Source organism: Labrus bergylta, chromosome 20 (assembly GCF_963930695.1).
Source record: "Labrus bergylta chromosome 20, fLabBer1.1, whole genome shotgun sequence".
NCBI lineage: Eukaryota > Metazoa > Chordata > Actinopteri > Labriformes > Labridae > Labrus > Labrus bergylta.
In genome coordinates this window covers 5,409,728-5,431,666 of record NC_089214.1, presented here as the reverse complement: position 1 = coordinate 5,431,666, position 21,939 = coordinate 5,409,728, and the positions used below count along the sequence as shown (strand labels likewise).

Genomic DNA, 21,939 nt, shown 5'->3' with positions numbered 1-21,939 from the left:
AGACTTTGTAGGACTTTGCAGGACAATTCAAGAAAAATGTTTGAATATAATTAAACTGTGAAAAGGCTCCAGCTCTCAGAAGATTTTAAGCATGTCGCCTTTCTATGCAAAAGGAGGACACGGTCATGGTGCAAAAATGAGACTGTCGATTCAACAAAAAAAAGGGCCAAAGAAAGCAGTTTGATCAAATTGTGCATTTTGTTCATATAGACAAGCAACTGTAAAGCTAAGAAGAGTAACCATGCTGCAATAAACCCGTCTTACAATTTATGAGATCAATGCCTCTAAGAGGGAAAAACGCTATGAAGCATGAATCAGTATGTTAAGGAATTATAAACATATTGCAGCAGAAAATATAACTTACATTATTAAAGGAAAACTGGAAGCTTTCAAAAAAACATCTGGTGGAGCTTCATGGAGCTTTTTGCGGCAAGTGTGATATAATCATTAATAAAACCAAAGATTTGTGTTTGGACAGGGCGGGATAGCTGGGAAAACATTTCAAGGAATCCCCATAAAGTCCCATGTTAAAATACTACAATTTGAGCCTGATGCAAATAATGATTTTCGTCGAAACAGATCATTTCTTTGTTGCTAAAAGACAGTACAGGGGGTGATATCCGTTTTAATTATATTAAGGCTAAGAGTTATGTATGTTAACGGTTGGCTGAGTGGAGTGACAGGTGGGCTCACTCAAGCTGTTCGATTGATTTAAGATTGAAAGACAGTTAGGTAGAGTCAGCAATTCTAATATGGCGACCGCCATCAATGGGCTCCAAAATGTATCCTCAGACACAAACCGGTGACATCACTGAGACTATGTCCATGTTGTATACAGTCTTATTTTGTATTCCTGCTTTAATCCCCGTTTTTGTATGAATTTGCAGCAAGTCTGACATCTTTCATTTTTAATCATGTAATCATTTTAAAACCACAAGAAAATTACTGCGAGAACGAAATGGTCTGCAGAGAGAGGAAACGTGTTTGAATAAACGTGTTTGTGTATCGCTGCGCAGAGCCCAACGAGGAACACGCTGACCCACAATCGTGACTTCAGTGCAGTCCAGACAAATCAGTGTTAAAGCACACAGTGATGTTTCCCAGGGCTGGCTTTGCTGAAGCAGCAACCAGGACAAAAGCAGAGCCTCGAGACATAAGCAGCAACCCACAAACAAAAGGTGATCTGCTGATGCACGACATGCGGCCGCACACTAATGTCTTTGTCTTACACAGTATGTCTCCTTATTTCACAAGAATCTGAAATATGCAGACTAAATTTAAATGCTGCCTTTTTAAGCAGATTGTTTTTTTTGGCTGGTTAATATTAAAGGGGGATGAACATTGTGTAAACTGATTATACAACATAAATGCAATTCTAATACTGTCACTGACTGTAAAAGCCAATTCTCAGCACAGTACAGTAACAGCAGTGAGGCTTTGATGGTGCCGGGGAGTAACAGCCAGGGGTGGAGATGAGCAATGCGGAGAAAAACGGTTCTGTGTCAAACATCAAAAGGGATTAAAATCATGTGCAAGAGCGGGAGATATGCCTTAGACTGACATATACACACTCACACTTACACACACAGAGGGACATGTGGCAGCCAAACCACTCTGCAGTTTCACATCAGCCCACATTAGTGATAACAAACCCGTAGTTTTACATAGCTGCAGAAGGCAGAACCAAACAAAACACCTCGACTGACACATACACACATCCGCCACAATATGCATTCGGTGTAAGAGTGTGTGAGGGTACAGGGACACAAAGAGCCCCGTATTAAAAGCTCTCACTGCCGTCTCTTTCCACTACATTAGCCCGAAGTGGAGCCTGGTGGTCCACACTTAATAATCATCGCAGAGATAACGCTGTCAATTAGAATATTCATGAGAGGCCCATAAACGAACAGCTCCTCTTATCCTCCCCCCCCCCCCCCCCCCCCCCCCCCACTCTTTTTGGGTCCATCTCTTTGCTATTTTGTTTCTCTGCTGCTGATGAGTCACTGCGGGGGCTTTATCTCTTCAGCTGCTTAGTGTAGCATGCACCCCTCCATATGAAAAAAACATTAATCCCAGCGTGACGCAGAGCCTGCGTGTAAGAGTCGGCCCCCCCCCTCTTTTTTTTTCATTTTCGTCACTGCACGTTTTTGTACATGAATACTCCTACTCCCCCTTTTTTTTTTTTTTTTACCTTTTCTGATGACGCCATAACCATTATCTGATACGAATTTAAACTGTCAGCAAAACAACAGAAGATTTCATTTTTGTACCTGCTGTTCTCCTGCGCTCGGCAGTGGCTGAGCGATATTTCACTACAAACTATAATTTTGTTCTTTGAAAGCTGACAAATTCAAGAGTCAGCAAAGACTCTAATGGGTTCCACGTCTTATCTGCCACCTTTGATTCAGGTGAATGACAGAACATTTACTTTGTGTCATTGAAAGCTGAAAGGCTAAGGAATTAGGAGTTTGCATTTCAATGAAAGTCAGATACATGTTGTGTTCCTGATGTCCCATTTTCAGCCAAACCTTCATACAGTTTCCAGCCATGCTATTGGCTCTGAGGGCCTAAAGCTGTTCTTTGAGCTAAATGCTAAATTCAGCATACTCATACTTTTACACTAATTCGGCCAGCAAGCAGGTGCATTTCCTACCTTGTTCATCATTTTAAGGTAAGTTTTTTTGTACTAAGCACAAGCATGCTGCAGCATAATGTATGCATTCAGCTATTTCAGCTTATGACGCTGCCAAGGAGAAGTTAAAGAGACTTCCAAAATGAAAGCAGTATGTTAGGAACATCAATGTCCATACCACCTTTCAAGGTAATTGTTCAAATAGCTATTGAGGTATTTTATCCAAAACCAAAAATGGGAGTCTTATACTGGTAAGACAAAAAGCCTTAGGATCATCAAAATCATTATGACTCATCATCTGAGGACCACAAACACTTTTCTATCAAATTTCGATGCAACCCAGCCATTAGAGGGAATAATGTAGAGTGGACAAACTGTGGTAAGTCAAATATTTTCTGTTCTACATGACACCTTTCATTTGTCTTGTAAGAGAGCAAGTTTTCTATTTCAAGCCTAAGTTTCCCGCTGACACAGGCTACAAATAGTAAAACCCTTTGTACTGATCATGATGATGCTAATGCTGCTTTTGGCGTCATTTTCTCACCTCCAATGTGCACATCTATTCTTACACCTCTTATTTCAGTGATGCTCTTAGCACAGTTTAGCATTCCTGTCACAATAGCAATGCCTCTTATTTAACCTGTTATCTCTAAATGCATTAGTTTAGAACAACAGGAGAAAATGTGAGAGCAGAGCACAGTGACTAAGCATTCTGCAAAGATAACATTGGGTTTGGTGGTGGTAGGTAGTCCAATTACTTTTTACTCATTGGTATCAAAATCAATGCATGGATTTTTTTTTTTTTTTTGTATGGGTGAAAGTGCTACAACTGCAAATGAAATGTATTTTTCTGAGAGTTGAGTGTGTTGTCATGTGATTCTCTTCTTCACACCTCTGTAGAAATGAAACCCTTCCTATCTTCAAGATTCATTCCAAGTTTAGCCAGAGGGACACTCGATAAGATGTACTAAACAAATGAAATCTCTTCATCGTAAGGAAAATGGTAAGATGTTGTTTGTGATAATCACTTCAAATATATAGCCTCACATGTGCGACATCTTCCGAGAGAACTTGAAGCCTCTTGTGGTGAACTGAAACGGTGAAAGTTTGTGAATACTTTGCAACAGAACCGACTACTAACGAGATTTTCTTTTGTTGTAAGATAAGCAGCAGCATCAAGTGTCAGGTGGGCGATGTTTTAGGTTGATTAAGATTTCTATGCAGGCACAAACATTGGTCATTCTTCACTGTTATTGTGTTTAGCCCAGCTTCATTAATGACAGAATACTGAGCTCATGTTTGAGCTCTTTATTTCCACATCACTGACCTGTAAGCTTCCCAGTGGTTCAGTGAACATCGTTACATAACTTGTTTGATTATTCTGATTTGTATGATGTGTGTTCACATTAATGCCATACGAGATTACAATACATGTTTGGTTAAAGTATCTTTTTTCTGTATATGCATATACAGATCATTTTTAAAGAAATGAATGTAGCCAATGAGGAACAACCTTACACCTACAGTCCTTTGGGCCATTAGAGGTCAGCTCCATCAGTCGTGAAAGAATGCTGAGGTTAGGAAACATTACAGCTTATTTTTCATTTGAGTTATTGGTAAGCAAATATTTTTCCAATGGGTTCAAGATCTCAGTTTCAAGTATTCCTCAAAACAGCATCATGTTCAAATAAATGTGTACCATTTAAGATCAAATCAATGACTCAGCAGGGTACGCTTTAGGGTGAAAAATTGCTTTTTAGATTTTGGTTGTAGTAAAAAAAGAAAGTGTGAAGTCAGCTGTTATTTATTCTAATGTGGGTGAATTTCTTTCTGGCCAATTTGAACACCCAAGGAATTCGGAGTGGAGCATTTTTTGCGCTGACTGAAGGTCTCTGAGCGTAACAGCAGTGTTGTAAAACTTTCTGAAGCAGGTGTTGCTGCAAAAGATGAGACAACGATCACGATATAGCAGAACATTACTCCACAATCTGAATAATATCTGCGAGGATGGACACTCTTACTCGGCCTGTCTTCCCTTCTCAGCTTCACCTGTCACGTTCTCTTCCATCACTCAGTCATACACGTCTCGATCAGTGGACATGGGAGGAAACCAATTCTGTCTGTTACAGGTCAATGTACTATAAGATCAACGTTGAAACTACTACTTTAAAATGGAAAAGTGACATATTGTTGCTTTAAAAAGACTCTGCTGTTTTGACATTTACCAGCAGAGATACAGTGTGACTGCCACTCTCATCAAGAGGGACTCATGATGCGTTACCAGTTAAGTGTCTTTGTCAAGGACCCTTTAGTCAGCTCAGGTGGCTGTAGATGGACACACCGGGCTGTTGTGTGGATCAATTCATTGATGTGGGAGTTTTACACAAATACAACCAACCAATTCAGCATCAGAACATGATGCATTCACAGCAGCAAGTTTGAAGAGAGCCCAGATTCTCTCTTTCTGTGTGACTTTTTCTATTTTTTACAAAGAAGGTTTTTTAATTTCTAAAACACTGTATGCATTTGTCAAAAAAAAAAAACAGCTTAATGGTATAATAAAAAAAGATAGAGTGGTCATTTGACAGCTAACTTACTTTCCAATGCAATTTAAGGTTGTATGAGGAAAATAAGTATTTTTCTTCCATGAGATGTAACGCTTTAACAGCATTCAGTATTTGACCATTTGTATCCAGCAGCAAAAACAAGACAAAAACCAAAAACTAGAATCTACAAATCAATGATGTATGCCTCCACCAACTTGTCAAGATGCAGTTTACATCCACTTTCTATCTTCTTACTCCCTGAAGACTCAAGTTTTTCATTTTCAAAACTGTCGGAATAAACAGATGTAGAGAATCTCAAACAGCTTTGTGAGGAGGAAGAAGCTGCTCTGGAGACAGCGAATGGCCTGGCTCATTCAAATAACAAGTGAATCCATTAATATCCTCCCATCGTCCTCCTCCTCCTCATGTAAGAGCTGTGCACTTTGCGCTTCGTGGTTAGAAAGGGGCTTTTAAGAGGAGCCCACAATTAGCAGACTAAATGCAAACCTACACACATGTCGAGTGGGGATTTTTTATTTGTGATGAAAACAGGCAGTTGGTTTTTTCAGGCCCTGAAGAAAAACAGGAGTGAGTCATCTCCTGGAAATAGTCACATTCACTTGGCCATTATGAGCCTTCAATCCAAGAACTATGCCTGCGCTTGCTCTTGGCGCCTCATTTGGTTAAGAAAACCCGAAAGCAAATAAGTGCAAACACAGGGCGCATATCAACAACGTCCCCTGCTGCCTGCCAGAGAATGTAAAAGATAGGGTGTAATGGAAAAGTATAATCGTCCGCCACCTTGTCGGGTTTTGTTAACGTCTTCCAACCTCTCAAGGAAACTAATTAGCGTTGCAATTTATTTGGCGAGTGGCTGAAGGTAATGGATTTGACCCTTTTCTGTTGAATAGAGGCATAACATGATTTCTACTGATTACAGGAGGATAGTGCAGAAAAGACATCGTGACAACTTTTCTTCTACAAAGAAAGAGACACATTGCGTACCGAAATCCACAAGCTTGATCCCTCCATGGGTTGTCAACAGGATGTTATTGCCTTTGACGTCTCGGTGGATGGTATTGTTTATGTGCAGGTGCTGGAGGCCCTGTGGGGGAAAAAAAAGAGGATAAATACTTTTTCCTCGCATGCACCTGCCGTGACAATTATCCCATTTAAATGATTTTTATGGAAGCAGAGCATTCAGTGACAGGTTCTTCGTTTTAACTCTTTATTTTAGCATTAAGTGGATTCAAAAGGCCAGACTTACCATGAGGGCCTCGTGTATGATGAAGGCAATGATGGGTTCATCCATCCTGTCTCCTCTCTTCAGCATGCCTTTGGCCAGATCTGTCACAGAGCCACCATTGCAGAGCTGCAGCAGACAGAAAAACACACATGGGAAAAAAGAGCAAACTGAGCAACATGACTCAGCACTTATGTCTGAACTTATACAAATATGCCAAAATCTCCAACATCTGAGATATGCAGAATTTAACGCAGGGAAAAAGCAGAAGATGAAAACGTTTTGATGAGATTTCACAGTGAGAACAGAGATGCTGAATGTAATTGTGTCAATCTTTAGCGGCTTATCTTTCCGAGGCAGCTTAGCGAGAGGTAAAAAAAAAAAAAAAAAAAAAATCTTGCCTGCGGTGTGAATGTACATTTTAGCATGCAGGGTTTAATCTATGCTTTGATGACTAAGCAGGGTAAACATTAAACATGCACAAATCATCTTAAAATGAAGTACATCCTCTTATGTTTTCAAACAATGCCAGGGTTTATAAGAGGAATTATATGTTATTTATAAGTCGACATTTTACACTGAAACAGAATGTACCGAGATTGAAATCACCACAGGCACATTCTTCTTCTCACCACATAAAAAATCTTCAATGTTGTGTAAATATCGGTGTTTTCTTGTAGTGTACTGCGCTTAGATGGAGTCAATAGCAATCCCACTTGGAAAATTACAGAAAATTGCCTGGTAGGTTGCCTTGGTAACAATAATAACCCTTAATTTGAGCCTTTTCTTTGGGAGATGCCAGTGCTTTATGAAAAATAAAAAGCTTTAAGATGTCAGGCACAGTGCTGGGAACAGCCTCCAACAGAAATCTCACATCCTGTTTGTAAACACACTATGCATAAATATATCATCCACACATACACCAGACATCCCTCTTTGTCACTTTTATTATCAGTTAGCATTTCAACCCTCCTCTTTAGTCCCAACTGCATATAAAATGTGTTTTACATGAAATCTCCTTCATATCTTTTCTGTATTGAACTCTTGTTCTTCTATAATTACACTCATTTCCTGCGCTTGTACACTGAAAGATTAATTAGGCAGTAGATGTGCATTTGCGTGTAGTTATTTAGGATAAGAATCAGTCCCCTGGGGGCGACGCACTAAATAATTGTGCAGTACGTCCCCAAAAACAGGTTAGTGATAAATAGCTATGACAATAATAGATAGAAATCTAGAAAACTATGATCTTTTTTCAATTTACATTCAGAATGACAGGGTACCTGGGGCACGGGATAGCTAAGCGGTTACGTCTCGAGCCTCATGTACAGAGGCTAGAGGCCGTGGGTTTGAATCTGACTTCGGCCCTTTGCTGCATGGCATGCCCTACTCTCTCTCTTCCCAACATTTCAGCTTTCCATCTAATAAAGGCAAAAATGCCCCAAGAAACAATCTCAGGGTACTTTACAGCTCGATGCCCGTCTGTTTGTTTTAATAATGGTCAGAGATACAGTATGTCATCAACCATAATCAGCACCTTTGTTGTTTTTAATGTGCTTTATAAATACATTTGTTTGATATGTTGATATATTAGCACAACCAAGACAATGATGGACTCAATTTGTATGATTATTAATAGAATAACATCTTCCGCTGCAATCTTAAGGAAGACAGTGATGACTGACACACTATTTGAATCACAGCACGTGTTATATTTGCAGCTTTGTACCCAAATCTCCAAATGGGGACCAACTATGTCTTCTAATTTTTTTTCTGCGACTCTGATAGACTTGAACAGAAACTCTGCCCTGGAGAACCCATGACCACTTGGGCCATTCAGTAACCCCCCCCCCCCCCATGTTATAGATGCTGACAGTGAAGCAAGTTTTTGACCTTGACTATGCATTGGTATACCTTTTCAACGCCTTGTCTCTGTTTTCTATCTGCCCATCAATCTACCTATCCATCAGGTGCCCAGAGAGCTGTTGCAGGATGGATGGCGTGTATCTCAGCTGCCACATGGGGAGCTTAATCACTCCCTCTCTCGGCTCGCAGACATGCTGACAAACTGCAGTTAAGCAGAGAATACCAGCGAGGCTTTCACAGACAGCACAGCCCTCTGACGAAGAGCTGCGTCTGACGTCAGTACATCACTGCCGCAATATCACCTGTCATCATTAAATTACACAGGGCAGACAGAGAAATCCATATTAATGAGAGGTCCTGTGTCCTAGTTTAAGTAGAGTTAAATGTTAGTGCTCTCAGCTAAGCCACAGTGCCCACTTCTAGAAAGTGATGCTCGGTGAGGATTAATTATTTGAGACGTGGTGAAGACTCAAACTCTCTGCAGAGCTGAAACATTAAAGAAACTTCACACCTGGTTTGACTTTAATCTTTTACACATTAAACTTGATTTTCTGACCTATCTTTGGAGTAAAAGCTTGGGCTCATACACTCAACTTTATTTTCCAAAAAAACAACAACTACCAATTCCCCTTAAACTGCTTCACATGAGGACCCATGCAGGTTAGCAAAAACAACATGGTCCGTCCTGATTTTAAGCAACAATGACCACATTTTATTTCACATCTAAATACTCGCCTTTACCTCTTTAAGCAACAAAAACACAGCAACACTCAGCCTGATTAAAAAATAAAGACCCCCTCTTCTCAAAATGGTATGAGCCTTCACTTTGTAATTTTATCGATGTAAGCGGGCACAGTGAACATAACTGTTATGCCAATAATGTCCTATCAATAAAGCCATTCCAGGACCGGGACAAAGTTAGGATGCCGGTTAAGAAAGCAGAAGAAAAGGAGGAAGCAGGCTTGGACATTTGACCCCAACAAAAACTTGTTAACAAACTTATTTCAGTTGGCTCCGAAGGCTGTTGAAAGCCAGGCAGAGGGAGGAGATGTTAGACAGGAAGCTAGTGCTAACATGGTTCGAATGTGCATGCAAATCATATCCTGAGCGGGGGCCCAGCCATCTCTGTGGGCGGGCCCGGGTTTAAATCTGACCTGTGCCTCCTTTGCTGCATGTCATTCCCCACTATCTCTCTCCCTGATTTCAGGCTCTATCCAGTCTCCTGTCTCTCTAATAAATCCCCAAAAATAAATCTTAGAGAGAGAGAGAGAGAAAAAGGTCTCTGATTTAAGATATGGACACACATGTTAAAGCACATTAAAAACTGATTTACTTCAACATCGGTATGCCAGCTGCAGAAAATGCATCACCAAGAAGGAAAAAAGGTTTTCAAGAGGAAAAACAATGCTATTCTAACTGGTTTTTATTAACTGAAAATCAAGTAATATCCTTGATTATATACCAAAAAGTACACTGTCCGTATAGATTGTTTGAAATTCTAGAAAGGAACTAGCATAAAAAAAGGTCTGTTGCGATCAGCCTCTCATATCTTCATCTTGAATGTCACAAGTTTGACCAGGGCTATTCATTTTCAAAGAAGAAGAAAAAACGTACACTGAGAAGGATGTTCTCCATTACAAACGAGGTCAGGTGCTTGTTCAGACATGTAAATCGAGTTATTCGATCAAAGACTTGTAAAGGAAGTGGATGAAACGGATGTAAAGATGAAACGGACGAGCTTTAAACACACAGGTGCTGACTTAAGTCAACTTCTTTGATGTACGTATACGTGCACAAATATGAACGTGCATTTTAAATCTTAGTTGGATTATTAGACGTGTGGAGTCGCCTTGTGTCTGTAACACTGAATAAACGTGTTTATGTGTGCGTGACACACTGGACCGACTCCAGAGAAAAACACTCCTGTTGTTACAGCGGCCTTATCGTTTACTCATAACAGCTGAGGTGTCCACTTCCTTCCACCACTTGCGGGAAAGCTCTAACAATACTATTTTAAACTTGTTGTCAATTAAGGGCTGTGCAGGTGACCCTAGGATACCAGGGAAGAACAACTCAGGACAGAGACTGAAGAGGGTTCAGGAGGGCTGAGCGGTTTATTCTTTGACTTCCTGAAGGTATCCAATGAAAACACAGCTTGATACTATGAGCGAGAACAAACAAAAGGCCTCAGAAACAACACGGAGGACTTGGTTTAGACGGAGATGTTATGTGATACCAATGCAAACCATTCAGTATTCAAACTCTGATTTACTTTCCTGATAAACTGATTGAATTATTGCATGTTAAACTGATGATTAACTCCTCTCTGGTTTCCCTCGACCAGCTTTGCACTCTTTGGTTTCGTCCATTACATGGATCCGGTGGACTCCAGTCCTGCTGTGCTGTGGACTTGGATATTCGAGGACATTCAGGTCCTTGTCCAGTGTCATCTGAGCTTTGTGCTCTGCTCATTGTCATGCTGAGAGGTAAATCTGTATACAGGCTTAAATGTGCGTGCCCTTTTCTTAAGCTGTTTTCACTTGTGAACCCTGGAAAATCTCCGGACATTCAGGTTTTGTCATTGTCCCAAGTTTAGCACATAAGCACATGCAATATTGTCAATGAGTTGCTGGTGTAGTATTTAAATGTTTACCGTATATTGCCACTTTAACTTCAGCGTACTTCTTCCTACACAGCCTGTAATTTATTCTTCTTCACAGTCATGTCTTGTTACTGAGAAATAATTCTCTTGTAGCCACTCTAGCATATAGAAAAGTTTAATGTAGTGCTACAAAGACAGTTTGACAAGTTCTTCCATCTCTGCAGAGAAACTGAAACTCTTTAAGATGCCAGATGCCGGTCCTGGCAAAGGGCCCTTCATGCCCAGTTACTTCTTCCATTGCCTAATGACTGAGCCCATTTATTATTAAATACTTGCAGCTCTTTCGGCTCGCTCAATGTTGTCACCATCCGATCTCTACTGCCATTAGGAACACAGTTAAGAGAAAACAGAGAGAGTCAGCGCTGATGAATAACACCTATTAGTCTATCGCTGCAAATATATCTGTGTGCACCTCAACTTTTTAACTTTTAAATATACTTTGGATATGTGATAACATGTGAATGAAAGATGTGAAAAGTGTCCTTGTAGTTACTTTAAGTTGTTGAAGTTCTCCCAAAAGTCAGCGTTTCATACCAACACCCTTTTAGCCTAGCTGGTAAATATGGCAATACTATACGTATCAGGATACAGGGTGTTCTATTTAAAATACTGGAGGTGTAGTAATACCGTCATTGAAGAGATTCATTAACCGTAAAACAAACTCTCCACGGTTGGCATAAAATCTAAGTTTTAAAAAAGCTCATGTTTAAAGCTTTTCAAACCAAAATGTCATTTTCTTTTTGAGCAATCTGAATCAGACCAAAGGTATTGATATTTGTCTTTAAAGGCTTTATATGTGATTTTTTTGATCCAGCAGATGTCGCCCTTGAGCACCAGCATGAAACCAAAACAACTTGCGGTGCATTGTTGTGTTAGCATGCTAATGCTAGCGATCTTTATTATACTGGTATCTTCACACTGCATGTAAATTTACCTGAAATGAGCGTGATCTAGAAACACAGTTAAGCAGTGAGTACAGTATGTTATTCTTCTTTTCTCTAGTCCCTCAATTAAACAACTTTTATACACGAGGGGATGCCAGTTGTCCGGGCGATGTAAACAAAGTGAAAATAGGACTCTGAAAGACAGTGGGACTCGGGTGTTACACCCATTGTAGACAGTCATGACTCACAGAGTTATTTTCAGAGGATATACTTGATTTCTATTATATTTAAGTGTGAAAAATTGCATATAAAGCCTTTAACAGAAGAAAAATAGAGTATCACAAACAAGAATGGTCTTAACAACTAAGGTTGTCAACATTTTTGGATACTTGGATAATGACCAAGTCATCTGGGTGATCAATAGTATCGAAAAGTACCGATGCTGCGGCAAAGAAGGAGTATGCTTGCTATTGTTGAGAATTTAAAAATACGAACAAGAAATATTCGTATCTATAATTCTCTAATTTGGATTTTACTTCTATCATATTGAAGTTTGACATTCTGGTATAGTCACTCACAACCCTAGCCACACATAGCAGAGGTTCAGTTCTGTATACAATGATTTTAATTAGGAGCTCAAAAGCTATGTAGACAAGCAGTAAGAATATTTCACATTACATCTTGGCATTCTGACTTTTCCTTTAGGCATAATGGAAGATAAGATTCAGCTCAAAGATCAGCTTTTAAAGGTTGGATGAATCATTGGCCTTCATTTAACAGGCTCTTTGGATGAAATACAGGTGCTTGCAAATGAAATGCACATCCAAATCAGGTTTGTGTTTCCAATTAAAGAATAAAAGTTGCTCAATCACTGCTCTCTTTGAAGTATTTCTGAACTCTATGGGAGCCAAATTAGGCCGACATACATGAAAGCTTGCTCTTCTCTACCCACATCCGCTATTATAAAAGAGAACACTACAGAGGCAAAGCCAAAAGCTCACAGACCCCAATGAGGGGCTGACAAAGAAGAGGATGCAATTTGTATGAATTGGGTTCATAATGAGCGGTCTGCTGTCAGAGCAGGGGCACCAACAGGCTCCTCCTAGCAGAGCTAAAGGATGGAAAATTACAGTTTGGAAAGAAGGGACAGTAACCATGGTGAATGACCACCTCACTGCCTGCTTTCCTGTCTCTTTACTGCCAAAGCCCCTTCAGAATACACACACATGCACACAAACGCAGCCCCGCACAGCCACTTGCTAAACTGTCAGGCTGTGATTCAGCCTCAGGATTAGCCACCAGATTTGGACTGCTGGCTGCAGATTTTTGCAAGGGAAACTTTGAAATTGGTTATGCAAACCACAGCGGGAAACATGGAGTAAACAAAGCAGCAGAGCTGGGTAAGCTCTACTGACAGCAGATTTTTACACAAAGGAAGCGAGTAATGTCGTAAAAATAATCTACTACCTTAACACAAAACCATTAAGCACAGTGAAAAAAATAAGAATGATCCTATCTGATAAAGGTCTCTGTTTTCTGATAATGCGGTGTTGGTGTGACTGTTCAGCATCTTAGATTGTACTTGATATAGGAACAAAGTAATTGCAGGGTCCTCTTGAACGGTCAGGAGGACGGGCAGTGATGAAAAGGGAAAGAAACACAAGCTGAAGAGGTGAAAACTATCTACTGGGTTAGCATAACACTGCTGCTGTTCATGCAGAGCCCACTGAGCTTAGATTACAGAAATATGGACACGCTGTTCTTGCACCGATGATGGAAAAATACAGCACACTGTGGAGCAGAAATGGAGGAGATGGGCACTTCTTTTGAGGTGCAGACAGAGAAAGTGTCTTTGTTGAGACCAGAGTTAATGTGTGTGTGTGCACAATTTACTGAAGATAAAAAAAGACTAAATTAAATTGCAACTGGAAATGAGATATGCAAAGCAATTAATCTTTTTTCAATGTTCTTTCTGTTAATTTGTCCTTTTTTTTAAAATTGTGTAGTCCTTTCATGTTTTGAGGTGTTATTCTCAGGCTGCTGCATCCTGTTGAAATGGGGTTTGATAAGAGTAGATGCAGATGGGCTGTGCAGAGCTGGGATTGGAGGAGTTTTTTCATCAGCTAAAAGTGATTCTTATTGGTCAGTTAAATGTTTGCAATGTCAACAGAGTGATTCAAAGTCACATGTGATACTTTGGCATGGCAGTACTTTGAGAATGCCTACAATGAGCAAGTGTTTAGCAGCTAATGCTGAATATGTAACAATGGTTTGCCATTTTGGTTTATTGTGTTAGCATGCTAAACGTGGTCAACAGCACTAAACAGTAACACCGATGATACTGAAGGGAATGTCATCAGTTTAAGAGATATTATCTGTAAAATATAACTAAAGTATAAAGATGTACCCTCTAATGGTCCGTGTCTAAAACGTATTAAGGCAAAGGCAGACCAACATTAGCATTCTAAAGGCAATGCAATATTATGAATTTAATACTTTGATTCATTCTTTAAAAAAACACTTCTTTAAACAACGTGATGACCACAACTTTCAAACTTCTCCTTCATTCTTATCATCCCTGACCCTGTTTACTGATTCGTTCTTCTCTCTATCAAAGCAGAAACACAAATGACACGGTCAGAAAGTCAAGAGCCAAAGAAAACCGATGACCGCCGCCGTGTTCGACTCTTCAAATACTTTTCCCTTTGCTGGGTCTGAACCTCCATTACATGTTTGTGCAGAGCCTGACATTTGATAAAGGCTACAGCGGGCAATGAAATATGAAAGACGCAAGAACTAGGGTGCTGACGGCAAAAGCTTTTTAAGAAGAACAGAAAGCAGCCGCAGCAGCAAGGTCCCCTTGAGCGTTCACATAAAATATCACAAATTCATACCTGCATCTAACCTTTCCTGGGTGTTAGCAGGTTAGCAGCCTCAAAGTCAAATATAGCGATGGCTTTGGTCACAATCGGGCCTTTTCTTTTGTTTTAAGATTTATTTTTGGGCTTTTGGGGCCTTTTATTGGAGAGACAGCACAGTGGATAGATTCTGAAATTAGGGACAGAGAGAGTGGGGAATGACGTGCAAGAAAGGAGCCACAGGTCGGATTTGAACCTGGGCCGCTTCGAGGACGACTTCAGCCTCTGTGCATGGGGCGCAAGCTCTAACCACTCAGCAAACAGAACCTCAGATTCAGGCCTTTTTCAGAATATGGCACCTGCAAAAATAAAGTGCACCTGCAGGCTGAGAAGGCCTTCACAATATGAGATAAATATGGGAGGCCATTGTTAAATAATGCAATAACTATCTCAACTGAAATAAGTAAACAATTTCAGAGTGCATATCAGCTAACTCACAGTTTTATGTCTATATGTAGTTCTGCATGCTTTACACAATAAAGGTAACATTTAATTTGAGGTTAGCTGATACCTTTAGCTTCATATGTCTGCATCTAAGATGTGGTAAAACATTGCAATTATACCCAGGCCTTCATCCAAACATCACTGAGAGAGCATTGTTGGTTTACCTTTTTGATTCATTGCGATGAATTCAGACATGAGCATGAGCATAACATTGTGATTTATTTTGCAGCCCTAAACCTTTACAGCGTCAGAATGTTCTACCTAAAACTCAAACAACAGAAATCAGCTTCTAGATGAATTTGGCCTGTGCTCCATGTGTATCACTGATGCACTGAGACAGCCCCTGTAAACAGAAATCCCTGCTCTCATGCACTCAGCAGGGAACCTGTGACATGCAAGCTAACAGCAACCCCCAACACATCCATGTCGACCTAAACCACATCTCCCAGGTGGCCCTTAAGTTAACTCCATGACTGCCTGTGCTGACTTAAACCACTACATAATCCCATTGCCGGATTTGCTCAACGCTTCGTATACCTGGCGAGACATGCTGTGTGAAGTATATTCTGACCTGTAATCTGCATTAACACTCTCTGTCTGCATGCAGTAGATACAAAAAAAAAACTCTGAAGGCCTTAGTCAAATGAATGGGTTTGTATACACATGGTCGTTTCTCTATTTGCATATAATGAAAATGATGATCCTACCTCCAAGACAAGCCACAGCTGATCTCCACATTTTATATCCTTCTTGTAATACATCCCGTAGAACTTGACAACGTTGGCGTGGTCAGAGAGCGCTTTGAGGATGTTGTACTCCGCTTCGATCTCCTCGTCGATATCCTGAAAAGTTAAGGACAAAGATCAGTTAGTCACAGCCACAAACATGTTCACTCATTTCAATTTGTCCCATCGTTTAAGACAAAAGATTTCAAAGGAATTAGTTAGGCGAGAAGATTGAGAAGATATGCTAACCTAACCATCTCCTTTCATCCAGCTTTGTATTAAAGGGTTAGGGTTATAATGTGTATAACATAAGGCTGTCAACATTAACTAGTTAATCGCAACTAATTAAGTTCTGAAATGAATGCATTATATTTTTCAAATGGTGATTAATCGCATGCTATTTTGACCTTTAAGACGAACCGTGGATAAGCCCCCTCGGCGTCTCCCTGTAGTCACAGTGATGGAAAAGAAACGACACTGCTGCATCTTAATGTCTCATTTCAGTTTAAGAAACTCCCAGAGAGCTCAGCTGACGAGTCAAAAAGTAATATCCACCTCATGACATCAAACGTTCCACTTCTTTACTGTTCCTTTTAGCTGTTTTCATTTAATTTTGATGTGTAATGAGTTCCTTTTTCCATGGTTAAGTTAATGCCGTAACATTTAATCTACCAGAAGGTCCTTACTTTTGTTCAAAATAAAAGCAGGGTTGAATTCAAACAGCAAGTAAAGAACTCTCAACTCAAAGCAGTATAACAATTCTAAATAAAAGCCTTACAATTTTCATTTTTAATTGCGAAATAATGGAATTTCAAGCATTAAATATGTTATTAATCGCGATGAACTATTAGAATTTAAGGATTAATCACAATAAAAAATGTGATTGTTTGCCCGCCTCAGTATAAAATGAAGTTTCTGTTTCTGCTCTTCAGAAATGATTCTGAAAATGTCAACACTGTGTTTGGGATCCACTGTGGAGGAAAAATAATTAGAGTATGTTTTTGAATACTCTCTACTACCTGTTGGAGCCCTGCTGTGTGATCAGGCGACAAAGACATGGGTATTTAACATAACATAGAAATCTGGTTGGCAAACACACACACAGAAATCTTGCCAATATGCATATTTAATGTAAAGGACACACAAACCTATGTTCACCACCTCCACCATTGTCCTGTCAGTCAGCTACCTCTTTGCATGGCTCTGGGTCAACTCTCCTTACTCTCTGTCACGTAATAAGTGAAATCTGATCCCTGCTAATCTCGTCTGCGGCTGCAATGAGCAGACACTTCCAGTTTGTGTCTTTTGTTCGACAAAGTATTGATAACAATGCATTTAGGGAAAAGCAAAACAACTGTGGATGTGGTGGGTAAAGTTATGTAACCCCTGTGAAAACAGTGTATGCCAACACACTGTGTAGTCGGCTGACACTCTACTACCACAGCAAGACTTAAATACTGTAATGATGCTAATTCTTTACACTCTGGAAACGTCTCTTATTCATAAAGATTAGATGTATTATGATAAAACATAAACCTCCAGAAGTTGTTGTAGTCTTGTTTTTTGTTGAGCTTATCTTAATTGAAATAGAATTAAAGTACAGTGTGGCATTATGTATGTGTGCTACTGCAGGGACTACTTATTTTTTCTGCCTTGTGTCCCCTTCATGTGACATTTATATGTCTACCGCAGCTCAAACAATGTTATTCTGTCCTCATATATCAGACACAATAAAGGTTTAAACTATGTAGACGTTGGCAAGAAAGAAATTCATTATGAGACAAATTGTGTACTCTCTCCGTCATGACCATGAAAGAGATCTTTCTTTGTCTTTATCAGGGTTCAGAACCATCGCTCTGATGTGTGTCTGATGAGAGAAAACTTTACAGTCGATATGCAACTCTGTGCTTTACATATAAAAGTATTGTCTTGTGTAGCTTAATAGTAGACTTTTCAAAACTGCAGCTCTGTCTATAATGTTAAAGGTCTATACATGAGATAATAAACGCTGTGATTAAACTGATGGTCGTGACGCTGCTCTCAGACTAGTGGGCTGTAGATTATCATTTCTTAATAATGAGACAGTTATAAGTTCACTAAAGCTTAATGACTTTTTCTAGCATGGTTTGTTTTAATAGATCAAATGACTCATCTTTAGAGCTGCTAAATAAGCCGTTCAGTTTACCTTCAAAATAAACTAAATAAATGGTATTATCGGTCCCAAAGGAAACCCTGACAGCTAACGAGACTTCAATGATGACTATAGTTCTATGACAGTCTTCACTGTTCTTCTTTAATCTGGAAATAGGGATATTTGTTTTTCATGTACAATTACGTCAAGCTTAAGACGGCACAATAATTCTAGCTGCTCATAAATGTGGTGCCATTTCATCCAGCAATGTTCTGTAATTGGTAAATCATGTCAGTGTAGAAACTGTCTGCTTTATCGGATGGATCATCCCCCTCGCTGCCAGGATCGTGTTTCTCTGCTCTGTGTCAAAATTTGCATCGCACATTTCTGCATGGGTGCCAAAAGTGTTTTGGCTGAATTCTGAACGTCCGCACAAGCTGGAGCCCAACATTATCAGAATACTGCCGTGATATTTCCCAATCATGAGACATTAGTAGCAAGTTGTTGAGATTATTTGCAGAAGGAAGAAAATTCCTTTTCCAAATCACTCTGTGCTGATTAAAAAGCTGAGTACTGCAAAACTCTACCAAAGATCTGTAATCATACTTCACTGAACTTTTTTTTAAAACTTTTTCTACCCATTACATTTCTCAGTGTAAAAAGGCTGTGCCTTTAAAGGGAGGTCTTAATCATATTAGGTGCCAGTAGCGTTACATTTAAGTGTTTTCAGAAGGTCTACAAACTCCATCTGCATTAAAAATGTTGTATACTTGTAAACCTCACAATTTAGAAAAGTATAAAAGCTTTCATTATTACAAAAATCAATTCCCCAGGGACGCTGGTGGCACAGTGGTTCGAATCCGATGCATGGCTCCTTTCCCGCACGTCAATCTCCACTCTCTTTCCCAGATTTCCGGCTCTATCTGTCCTATCTCTACAATGAGGCACGAAAAAGCCGCCGCCAAAAAAAATCCCCTACCTAAGTTATTAGTAAAAATTTCCTGGATGCCAGAATACCAGAAATGAAATGTTCCAGATAAGAAAGTCAGCTTACATGAATTGGATCCAGTATCTTTACAGCCGCTTTGCTTCCATCAATTTTGTTGAGCACCTTGTAGACTTTTCCGTAGGTCCCTTTTCCAATTGTCTCGATAATTTCCCAAGTGTCTGTTGGATCTGGAAAGTTGTCAAAGACAATCGATTTCCCTGATTGTGGAAACATGTTGAGGAGAGATCTCCTGGGAAAGACAAAAAACATGGGTCACAGTTTAGACACAGAGAGGGAAGCAGCAACAGCCCAATACCATATACAAATATTATCCATGTGAGATCTTAGTAAACATATAAGAAGAGCTCAACTCAAGAACACTTAAAGCCTCAGACGACACAGAAAACACATTAAACATTTTACCTTTCTTTGGTTTGGAGCTGAAATAATGAATGCATTTCTTGTGTCTTCGACTACGCTACTGACAGAAGAATAGCCTGATGAGTGGCTTGGGATCAATGTGCTGTCATGGTGATTTGTTTGGGAATTAAACTGGAAGCACATCAAGTGTTTAACTGAAGGATAATCCATTGGACAGTTAGCCAGTTAATTTTGAAGGTTTGGTCTTTTAACACTATAGTAACGCTTTACGATGGAGCTGCAGGGTGTCACAGCGTTCATTGAGGTGTCATTTTTTTGGGGGGCATCAACCTCTAACTCTTACCTCCTTCCAACACATGAGCACTGATTTAGTCAGCCGTCTTAGTTGGATTTCAGTTAGTGGAAACAGACTTTTGAAGATCATTTTTAAAAGGCTGGTTTAAGATGAAAGTACGATAGCTTCTTGACAGAGGGTTGGTTATGTTGCACTGGATGAGTGTTCAACAAAAAGACAACCAACACTCAGCACTGTCTTCATCTGAAGGCACCCAACCCCCTAAAGAAACTGGAAAGCTATTTCTGGACGTTATGTTACTTCCTGTCATATTGTATTTAATACACTGGAGCCTGATGCAGATGTGTTATTATTCTGCTTACACTGACTTTTAATGGGAGCAGGACAGGTCTGATGCATGAGTTTTCTTATTAGAGGACGTGAAAGGAATGACAACAATGATGCATAGATATAATGATATTAGTAGTTAATTTGACAATTTATATAAATAATCCCACACTCCATGAATCAAACTTTTTTCAAAATCTGCAAATTGTCAGTAAAACCATTAGAGTTGTTCATTTTTTTGGCCAACTTTTAAACCTGTGTTGTCAATGCTTCCCCATGCACCTTGTTGTGCGTTTCTACACTTGTTACATCAACAGTATAAACCCACTAGTCACAAAATAAACCAAAGGGTATAGAATGCAATGACGAACCCAGAACAAACACAGGATCCCATCTTTGCATGGAAACATGCAAAGCTATATTAACCGCAGCCAATCAAAGAGTGACAAACAAATCCTCCACAAACAACCTCACATACACCCGGCACAGACCATTCTTATGACCTCACAGAATTCAGCAGTCAAAAGACAGTTCACACACAACTAAAAAAGCACAATAGGAGCAGAATAGATTGCATCAAACTTACATTTTTCTCTTTATAAAACTTGGAACATCTTTGAAAAACAAATTAATCCATTTATGTGCAAAAGGTAAGCTTGATCGTGGTGGCAGGCCAGTCTGGCCTGGCTGTAAACCACAGAGGAGGAGCCAATGCTAGCTAATCTCACCAGCAATTCCTCTGCGCTGGGGCTGCCATTGGAAACCATCGCTAAGTGGTAGGCAGAACGATGGGATTAGCAGGAATTAGCCACTGCTGCAGCATGAGCCTTTCCCCATATAGACGCCCATTCATACACAAAGGAAAGCTGGTTAGCTGCCCTAAGTGCACAGTGCTGCAGAGGGCAGCTCCTCTCTTTATTTCTGCTGGTCAGATTTTATTAATGTTATTTATTTATATTCATTCATTCTATTTTTTAGTTTGATATGAGGATCACCAGTGGTCACTTAGAGGAGGATGTGCTTAAAAATGCCATCTACATTCCCCTCCCCAGATGTTTTTATCTTAATCATCTCAATCTAATTATGATCATTGTGATTATACAAATCAGTTTGATTCAGTAACTGTGTATAAACCACTCCAGAGCAAGATAAAACTGGCACGCATGCAATGTTTTGCAGTGATGTTATCAGTCATTGCTTATGCAGAGCAATTAGACTCCCATACATACATCCTGACGAAGGTAATTGCACTCATGTTAGCCTAATGTACAGTGCCTGAGTAACCGACTGGCATCTTCAATAATACATCAGGGCTTCTATAAGTGACAACATGCTGTGACACATGAGACAGGAGAGCGAAACCAAAGGACTCACACTGGACACCTCCAACATGAGCACAGGTTGCAGGGAAAACAACCCCTCAGAGGAGACAGTGTTTGTGTGTGTGTGTTGTGTATGTGTCTGCTCTCATGGTGTAATCCAACCTTGTCCACCCTGAAGCACTGGCTAGCTGTCACCATTAGTTAGTTGTTTAGTGTTATAGCATTAACCACTGTGTGTGTGTACAAGTACAAAACGGAATAGAATTGAACGCAAACCTAAGTATATACTCCCTGTGTGATCTGCTATGTTTTTGAATGAATCAACAGTTTTTTAATAAGGTCAACAAATGTCCCATGTAAACAAAGAAGATTTTTTTTTAACATGAGAAGGAAAAAAAGCCCCAGGTAGAAATGTGCTATTTGATGCCTTGAAAAAAAAAAAAGGTTCAACTATTTGAAGAGCTCTGAGAGGAAACACAAGATCCATTTGGTAAAAGAAGACACTGAAATAGACTAATCTGTGACTCTGGTGACTGGGTTAAAGTTGCAGCTTAACCTTGGCGCAAGACGACTGC

At 39.8% G+C, this 21,939-nt stretch overlaps 1 protein-coding gene across 1 annotated transcript in view; it reads right to left on the bottom strand.

Moving 5' to 3' along the window:
* myo3a (myosin IIIA) overlaps nucleotides 1-20,753 on the bottom strand; it is a 56,791-nt gene extending 36,038 nt beyond the window's left edge. The window contains exons 1-5 of the mRNA XM_065949075.1: nucleotides 20,629-20,753; nucleotides 19,106-19,289; nucleotides 15,903-16,037; nucleotides 6,446-6,550; nucleotides 6,184-6,283 (exon numbers count right to left, since the gene is read on the bottom strand). Of these exons, the coding sequence (XP_065805147.1) occupies nucleotides 6,184-6,283; nucleotides 6,446-6,550; nucleotides 15,903-16,037; nucleotides 19,106-19,289; nucleotides 20,629-20,630 (526 nt within the window). The 5' untranslated portion in view covers nucleotides 20,631-20,753. The remainder of the gene's footprint in view (nucleotides 1-6,183; nucleotides 6,284-6,445; nucleotides 6,551-15,902; nucleotides 16,038-19,105; nucleotides 19,290-20,628) is intronic.
* Nucleotides 20,754-21,939: the final 1,186 nt, after the last annotated feature.